General features: G+C 32.8%; 1 protein-coding gene across 1 annotated transcript; it reads left to right on the top strand.

Moving 5' to 3' along the window:
• Positions 1 to 3,267: 3,267 nt before the first annotated feature.
• Positions 3,268 to 6,124, top strand: LOC138880162 (uncharacterized). Its single transcript, XM_070159834.1, has 6 exons — positions 3,268 to 3,613; positions 3,786 to 3,990; positions 4,140 to 4,454; positions 4,608 to 4,690; positions 4,866 to 5,476; positions 5,681 to 6,124. Exons 1-6 carry the CDS (start codon positions 3,268 to 3,270, stop codon positions 6,122 to 6,124), a joined length of 2,004 nt encoding a protein of 667 aa, XP_070015935.1.
• Positions 6,125 to 9,850: the final 3,726 nt, after the last annotated feature.

Below are 9,850 nucleotides of genomic sequence, written 5' to 3' on the forward strand. Positions count from 1 at the left end.
TTTTAGTTTGTAGGATGAAGATTTACTCATAGGGTGTATACATATATATATATATATATATATAGAGCTGAATCACCAACCATATATGTGTTACGTTTAGGCAACTAAGACAGATACTCAAATACCAATTTCACTTTCTTTTTCTTTTGCTATAGCATTTGTGTCCAATCTAGTTCGATTATTCCTTCAGGTATATGCTATTTTTCACCGGCATAAGTCTATATAGTTCTATCCCCTATGTAGATGTAAGGAAATAATTTAGATTTTTTTTCTTTACTAGGGCTATTTTCACTGTATTAGTTTAATTATCCATTGTTTTGGATGATGTTTTATAGGCTATTTTTTTTTGTTGAAAGCTCATATTATCACAACCCCTATATAGCTTATAGTAGCTAAGAACTAAAAGTTGCTGAAATTAGGCAAAATGGTACTATTTACTTGAAAAATTAACCTAAATAGCCATCCCCAATCAATTAAAATAAAAATAACCGGTGGATAACACCATGTGTAATGATATATATATATATATATATATATATATATATATGTGTGTGTGTAATATGTGCATATAAAACAACTAATAAAAGTAAACAACAAATTCCTACAGACTATTTGTGTAAAGATCCCAATTTACTTTCTGATCTAAATTATTTTTCTACCATTTTAAATTTGAGTTTAAGTTATATATACAGTAAGTTTAAGAACTCTTTATCCTATTAGGCGTCCTTATTTTGTTGTAGGACGTAGTCTATCTTATTTTCAAGACTATAAATTTCAAATTTTAAAGAAACTTATAGATAACTTTTGAGTGACATGAAAGTATAAAAACTTATTTAGATTGACGGTGTATAACTATATATAAATTAAACTCGAGCTAGACAAATATCTTTCAATCACTTTGAAGATAGTGATTGAAGACAAGATCTAGAGAGATCTTGTGATCAATACTTTTTAGAAGAAAAGACAAGATACATATCTAATGCTAATAGATTAATTCATAGTACATTAATACTATCTCCGTTTTAATTTATGTGAACCTATTTGATTAGGTACGGAGTTTAAGAAAAAATAAGACTTTGGAATTTGTAGTCCTAAATAAGTCAAAAATGGTCCAGAGTATTTATGTGGTTATAAACGCTTCTCATTAAGGGTAGAATTGTAAGTTTAAGCTAAATTGTTACCAAATTTAGAAATAGATCATTCTTTTTGAAACGGAGAAAAAAGGAAATAAGTTCACATAAACTCAAACAAAAATAAAAGGAGTAAGATGTAATAACAAATATAATGTCTATCGATACAAAATTCTCTCTTTTTAGTTGTTAATATCTGATATAACCTGTCTGCTTATATGATTATAATTGATTGATTGATATTTGATATAAGTTATAACAAAATATTAAACCCTCCTAGTCATAACATTAAACTTATTTGGGGCCACATTCATACGCAATATGCAAAATATTTGTTACAAAAATCCTTCGAGATATGCCTTTTGCATTAATCATTTGAAAAAAGAAGTATGAATTAAACATTAAAGTGAAGGAGATATATATACTTAATAATGCAACTCCATCTTTTTCTAATACACAATCAAATCCCAACAATGATTTACTATCATGCGTGTTGGCTGATGCAAGCATTTAGATAATCCTCCTATTTCAACAACCAATATATTCAAGAATAATATGTTTAACGTTTAGTTTCATTTTCTTTTCTACATGTGTAAATAATGTAATAACCTTGTAAAAAAATATAAAGTATATATTAGGCAATTTCTAGAAAGTAGTGCTTTACGCTTAACATTTTGTTAACAAGTTGGTAATTGAACCTTAACTTTTAAATCATTAATAATGTACTAATTAAAAGCGAGAACGAAGTTGGAAGTATAATTTTCTTTTTAAGAGGAATGGTTATCTTTTGTTATATCAAATATAGCTCTTATAGTTGCAGAACTAAAATAATGTCCCACTTTGTACGTTAATTATTAAAAAGCAACTTGAGTACTACACTGACACTTCTTTCACTAGAAGTACAATTTGTTAGAGAATGCTATACTTGTTCTTCGTCGAGTCCGGAATCCAATTGTTATTTTTTTGGACTCAAAGTACATTAATAAGTGTAAAAGAAAAGTTACTTTTTTATATATAACGTCCAAATACAAAACGCTACACCTTAACGGTAATTTTTGTCGTTAAGGTATAACGTCTTGTATTTGAACGCTATATAGTCTGACGATTTGACTAACATATATAGCGTTCTTAATTTGTACGCTATACATTTAGCGTACAAAACAAAAACGCTATACCTGACTGCAGTTTTTAGTAAGGAGGTAAGTGTAAAAGTTGTGATAAAAAAACTGTTCTCCAAATTCTTTCTATGCAGTTTTTATTTTATATTTTGGGATGGGGGTTGGGGAGATCTTTTAAGTGAAATTATTATTGCATGAAGATGAAGAGGTACCAGAAAAAGTTTTAGGGTGTCAGTTTGAAAAGAAGATTTGCACCCAACTCAAGTAATAGCTGGAATAATTTACCCAAGAAAATGAGTGGTGTCCATGAGAGGTGTTGGAAGTACATTGCAAATTTCAAGAAAGCCGAAGGAAGTCTTGATCAAATAAAGAAAGCTGAAGAAATAGCGTCTTCCATTCAGGTATAGCATTTTTGTTTTGTACACTATGTATAGCGTACAAATTAAGAACGCTATATATGTCAATCAAATCGTTAGGCTATATAGCGGACTTATGTAAACACAAAATAATTTATGTACCGGACTGCCTTTACCCCTCTCCCCTTCCATATGTGTAAGGGATTTTTACCTATCTATACCATATATCAAATCTTATTACCAAAAATGTTCATAATTTGTTATTTACCCATGTAGTCCATACTTTTACTACAAATTATATACCAATCCAAAAATAGGTAAATTTTGCCATTAAAAAAGCCCTAAAATGAAGGCACCAGATCTGATGTGATTCTGTCAACGATTTTATTCGAATTTTGAAACTGAAGGAGATCTCTCTTCCCGATGAAGGCACCAGATCTGATGAAGGCACCAGTTGCGTAATTCTCTCCTTCCTCAACAGAAAGAGATCTCTGTTGATATCAGCTACAACAAAAAACGCAATCAAATTGTACAATTACTGAAGAGAGACTATATCTGTTCTTCGTCTCAAATTGTACAAAATTGCTCTTCGTCGATATCAGTACTCAAATTGTAGAAACTATATCTGTTCTTCGTCTTTTTTCCTATCAACTACACGAAATCATGTCAAAAATCCCAATAATGCTGAAATCGAATGGTAATTGGGATAACTATGGCAGATTTAGAGATTTTGAAGTTGATGCCATTGTGGTAGATGATAATGCAAGCTACGGAATTCTCAGTTCTACAATTGCAGAACAATTATCGTTTGATACATCGGATAAAATTATAGAAATCAAATACATTGTGAACGAGAATTGTCCTCCAATGGAGATTAGGAATGATATGGGGGTTCGTGTGTACATGGAAACCAAAAAGGAGAATAAAAACTTAGGTTCGTATCCTTTATGTATAAGCGTAAGAGATTTCAATATGGAATTGGCAATCAACAATGAAAGCACCAGTGCAGGTATGTTTGATTCGACATTGCAGAGAGTTATGGTGTTACTATGTTATCTACAATATTACTACAATTACCTACAATTAAACTACAAAGCTCACATAGTACTGAAAAGGATAAAGCAATGTTGCTTTCAAAATTATCTACATAGAAACTACATTTATGAATTTATTGTTTGCAGGTTCGTCTGGATCCCTAAACTTACTTGAATTTCCATCCTCACCAGCTATAGAGGAATATCAAAGTGAAATAATAACTGAATCTACGCAAACATATATTGAAGAAGGACAAGTTTATCAGGACAAGCAAACAGTAGCTGCTGCAATGAAGAATTATTCAGTGATGCACAAGTTCCAGTTCAGAGTAAAAAGATCTAGTCATAGAAGGTATGTAGTTATTTGTGGATAATATATCAGCAAAATCAGTGTATGATTGAAGATAGGTGAGTTTTATAAATTGTAGTTAAATTGTAGTCAGTTTGTAGTTAATTGTAGTTTTTTCATAAATTTATGTAAATATTGTATTTCTTTTGTAGCTACTGGCTTATATGTGTTGCTGAAAGCTGTAAATGGCATTTCAAGGCAACGTCAATTAATGATTCGTCAATGTTCAAGATAAGAAGTTTCAGCCGTCAACACACATGCTGCCTAATGGACGAAACATTCATACAGCGCAAACGTACTGCAGCAGTACTTGGTAGCATGGTCGTTCCAAAGTATTGTGATCCTAAGACTGTTTACACACCAAAGGACATACAAACTGACATGTTATCCGAACATGGACTGAACCTAAGCTACATGCAAGCATGGAGAGCAAAGGAAAAAGCTTTACAGTTTTTGAGAGGGAATCCGTGTGACTCCTACAACAAATTACCCAAATATTTTTATATTCTTGAGAAGAATTATCCTTGTTCTGTTGTTTAATTGAAGAAGGCAGCAGATGATTGCTTCTTATACACATTTGTTGCTCTTTGTACATCAATAAATGGTTGGCAACATTGTAGGCCGGTAGTAGTGGTTGATGGGATATTCTTAAAGTCAGCCTACAGGGGGATTATGCTGACAGCAAGCACCATGGATGCAACAGGTAAATAATGGAATAATTTTGTACTTATTTTGTAGACAATCTTTAAAATGCAGTTAAATTGTAGTTATGTTGTAGTTATTTTGTAGTTATATAAAAGAATGTAGTTAACATGTCTATATTTCTCAATATATATTGTAGTTGTTATTTAATCATATTTTATGTCTTAAAAATGTAGGTACTATTTTTCCCTTGGCATATGCTGTGGTTGATTCTGAAAACGACGCGTCTTGGAAGTGGTTCTTTGAGCAATTCAAGGAGGCATATGGTGAAAGACCTTCAATGTGTGTTGTTTCAGATAGGCATGAGAGTATACTGAAGGCAACATCAGTTGTCTATCCGGGATTGGCACACTACTCTTGCATGTGGCATATATGGACAAATATAAGGTCAAAATTCAAGAAGGGACATCTACAATTACATGAATTGTACTTTGCTACAGCACGGTCATACACTATGGATGAATTTAATGAAAGGATGTTGAAGATTGAAGAGGTAGACCTGCGTGTAAAGTCTTACCTATATGATATTGGCTATCATAGATGGTCAAGAGTACATGCCACGGTGAATAGAACTTTTACTATGACGTCAAACATTGCCGAGTCGTTGAATGCTGTAACAAAAGATGCAAGAGAGCTTCCAATATTTGATCTATTTGAGTATATGAGGACTCTTCTTGAACGTTGGACAAAAGAAAAGTTATCGAAGGCAAAGGGTACTTTCACATACCTTGGTCACAAATACAACAAAGAATTGGAAGACAACAGTACATTATCTCAGAAACTAAGGGTAAGATATTTTTTTTTGGTGCAGTAGAATCAAAAAAGTACTAGCTGCAGTTTTTCCAGATTGTAGTTAAACTGTAGTCAAATTGTCGGTAATAATAGTTTGTAGATGAGCTGTAATATATTTGTTGCTGATTTGTAGGTAAATTGTTGATAATCCATTTTAATGATTGATGTATTATTATTTCTGTTTGGTCTTCAATTGTAGGTGAGGGCTTCAACAGATCATATACATACTGTGTTAGATGGTGTGAAGCGGTACATTGTGTGTCTAGAAAACAAGAAATGTAGCTGTGGACAATTCCAACTTGATGAACTTCCATGTGCGCATGCTTTGGCAGCATTAAGGCATAGGAATGAAACATACGAAAACTATTGCTCTCCGTATTACACAAGGAAGAGCCTTCTGCTTACCTATGAAATGCCAGTAAATCCTCTTCCTGATGAAGGCAAATGGGATGTGCCACAACATATTTTGGATGAGGTAGTAAAGCCACCGGCGGGAGATAAAAGGCAGCCAGGGAGACCTCACAAGGAAAGATATAAAACATTTGATGAAATAAAGTCAAAGAAATACAAGGTGTCATGTGGCAATTGTGGAGGTGAAGGGCATAACAAAAGAACTTGCAAGAATGCGCCGAAAAAGAAATGAATATCATGTAGTTAGAATAGTTATTCAAAATAAATGTTAGTGAGCTCAAATTATCGGATTTTCTTGTGTAATTGTTTAAGTTTTTGAAGATGAATAAGAAGTATAAACATCAATTTGTGTATCTGCACTATTTATGTTTTTATGTATTCTGTCAAGCATCTAAAGTTGTCTTTTTTTATAGAATAGTTAAACTTTAATATTTACTGTATACAAAAAAACTGATATTAATAAAGAATGCATTCAACGTAAATTGTATCCAGATTGTAGTGAATATGTAGTTTAACTGTGTTAGAACTGTAGTCCTGTTATTCATATGTAGAGGAGTTGTAGTTAAAATGTAGTTTGACGTAGTTTAAATGTAGATAAATTGAATTTTTTTGATAAACCTTGTTGATAAAAGATGGCTAAATTATTTATATGATTCCTGTATTTATTTTATCTTTCTGCTGTGTAACAAATGACAGTTATATACAGATATTACTTGGCACTTGAAGGTATTTATAAAAATAACTTGAAGATTAAAGTCAAATTGTAAGACAAAGCTGTTGCTGTAAAAATGTAATCAGAGTACTCGAGTATAATGTAATCAACAAAAAGTGTTGTAGAAAACCAAAACGACATATTTCCTACATTGTTTTCCAATTCAACTACCAAATTTCACAGACCAAACTAGGAACACAATAGTCTATTTCTTCTTTCGTTGCACTCTAGTCCTCTCGTTTTTTGCCGGAGCACCCTTCCTCCTTGCTAGCCTGCCAGTAACCTCACTCTCACTGATTGACCCATCTTCTTGCTTCTTTGTTGCATAGTCCCACAGTAGAGCTCCATAGCGTCTACGGTGTTGGTCAATATCAGAAAGATCTTCCTTTGGGATTGCCAAATCTCCAAGGCTAACATACTCCGCAAATGCAGCCACAAATACACCACAATCGCTGCATAAGATGAGAATTTTTCATTATATAACAAATGATTAAAATAAAAAAATTAAACATATAGAAAGGGAGATTATTTTTTTACACTGAGCCTTCCTTTTGTTGTGGAATCTCAGCAACCATCCATTGTATGTCGAGAGGGTCCGTAACTGGTTTCTCGATGTATGCCTTTGTGCTCTTGAAGTTAATGTCTTTACGTTTACCATAGAAACCAGTGCATGACAAATACAGAGGGATAATGATTGAAAACTTGTCAACCAATGTCTCAACTGTTTTATGACGGTTTGCTCTCACCATGGAATCATAAACATAAAGTTGTCTGTCCTTTATGTCAAAAACTAGCAACAACCAATGGAAGTTCTCTACAAGGTTCACAGGTATGAGCACATAGTCAACAAGATCCCAGGCAACATTAGCAAGAATTCTGTACCCAAGAATATATTCTCCAACATCATCCTCGGGTTTAACAACCGAATACCTTTGTTCCGGTGGAGAACTTATGAACTTGTCATAGATTCTTTCAATCTTTGTCTTGAACAAGCAATCCGTGGTTGTGAACCTAGTATTATTGTTGGGGCCATATTTGCCTCTTTTTCGCAGATAATACATAATAACATCAATGTGCTGCCAAAATAGAATAAACATATACAATAAGGTACGGTGTAACCACACTTGTCTATAAGACAGCTACAGATTAACTACAATTTGAATTTATTAAAAACTCTAACAGATTGCTGCAAATTAGCTACACTATAACTACAGAAATATAACAGTTAGTGCAAGTACCTCACAAAATGTAATTTAATTGTAGTTTGTATGAACCATAGTGAACAAGTACTATATGTACAATTGACCCATCAGACTACAAAACAACTACACATTAACTATATTTATGCACTGTCTACATTTATTCACTATACAGAGGAACAAATGAAACATACCACCTAACTTAAGGTCCCAATAATCAGCAAGTTCAACCTACAGTTAATATTAATAGGCACAATCACAAGCTCTACAATATTACTACAAGGTAACTACAGTTGTGGTACACAGAGATTCCAAGTCAGTCAAAAGTACCAAAATTCCAGTTTGTACATACAATCATCATCACATATGATACATAAGGTCCATAAAAAGCAAAATTTCACAGCTGAGACATAAATATAGTAACATATATATGTTGTCTACAATATTACTACAATTACACATCATAGCTGAAAAATAAACTACAATTACACTACACAGCTGAAGACAAAACAGATATTGTGAATGATTATGTTCTTTATACTTACTGTGTTATTGATGACTTGTCCGGGGTGAGCAAGGTCATAAAACCAGTCCTTCTTATCAATCTTTTCACAACCAAAATCCAACCAAGGCTTGATTTGGTTATCCTTCTTGGAAAAGTAATATTTCCTCCTGTAATAACAAAAAAAAGATGATCAAATACAAAAAATTTACAAAATGAATTACAATTTTAAAGTATAAAAATGGTGAACAGACAGTGTAAAATGAAGCATTCATACCTCCTAGATACTTTATCACTACGAATGTATAACCAGTTGGTGAACCTTTCTGTCAATTCAGGATCTACATTTTCACCTATGACACTTGTGAAGGGGTGCTTGAGGTAAAAAAATTTAGGTCCAACAGATGTGCTGCCTCCAGAACTATACAAAGATGTGAAAGGTGATCGTGCATGTTTTCCCGGTTGCCTGGTTCTACCGGGATGAACAGGGGTTGATTCATCTGGTATGGGCTCGCCATACATGACCAACTGTGATAAGTTTTCTGGCAGCTCAAAGTCATCCAATGTCAAACCTTTGTTTTCAATGCCTTCAGGAACAACTTTTTTATCAATGCCTTCAGGAACAACTTCAGTCACAGTCACACCGTGAATTGGCGACTGTGGAACTTCACCTTCTGTAGATAAGTGTAGATCTATGTAGATATGAACAGTATTATGGAGTTATAGAGAATATAAAGAATATATTACCTGCTTGTTGTGCCTCAGCTACTTCATCAATTACTGGTTCTTCCTCAATATTTCCTTGTAGATGTTTTGCTGAAATTTCAGCTTGAATGAATAATTGGAAATGAGAATTGTAGATATATGTAGGAATATGTAGTTAAGGTGTAAATTATTAAAATTTTGCATAAAAACCTTATTGTAATGAAGTAATGGTTCTGTACCTGCTTTATATACCTCAGCTGCTTCTTGGAAGTCAGGATATAAGTCAACATGTGGTTGAAAATGTTCTGGAGAAATTGTAACTGCAACACATAGTAAAAAAATGATTAGTATAATTAAATAATGCTGTCTTGAAATTTGTAGATATGTATGTAGGAATTTTGTAGATACCTGTATTGCTTGTGCTTCCATGCAGTTGATCACCAGCATTGAACTGGAATTGCTGGTTGTTCTCTCCTTGATGTTGGTAATTATTTTTTGTTGAACTACCAGCAAACTACAATTTTGGGGAATATTTGAGACTACTTTATTCATATGTCTTAATTAGTCTTAGTACAAAATTATATGTAAATTCTTACCTTTGACTCGTCCAAATCAAACCTCTTGTTTATCACATTCATAACACCCTTCAAAGATTGATCTATGAACTCTCGAAGGCTTGAGAGTTCCTCAAAAACAGCCTTCCTATAGGCATCTAACTTTCCATCAACCTAAAAATTAAATATATAATTAGTTGGTAATCTTATTCTAACTGCTACAGTTACACTACAATTCAACAAACTATAATTGTTATAGATTTATACCACAAATTAACTACAATGT

Source organism: Nicotiana sylvestris, chromosome 10 (genome assembly GCF_000393655.2).
Source record: "Nicotiana sylvestris chromosome 10, ASM39365v2, whole genome shotgun sequence".
Taxonomy (NCBI): domain Eukaryota; kingdom Viridiplantae; phylum Streptophyta; class Magnoliopsida; order Solanales; family Solanaceae; genus Nicotiana; species Nicotiana sylvestris.

Coding starts and splice junctions, on each gene's coding strand:
- LOC138880162 (XM_070159834.1), top strand. CDS start 3,268: ATGTCAAAAATCCCAATAATGCTGAAATCGAATGGTAATTGGGATAAC. Junction 3,991..4,139: donor AAAAGATCTAGTCATAGAAG/GTATGTAGTTAT, acceptor TTTCTTTTGTAG/CTACTGGCTTATATGTGTTG. Junction 4,691..4,865: donor AAGCACCATGGATGCAACAG/GTAAATAATGGA, acceptor TTAAAAATGTAG/GTACTATTTTTCCCTTGGCA.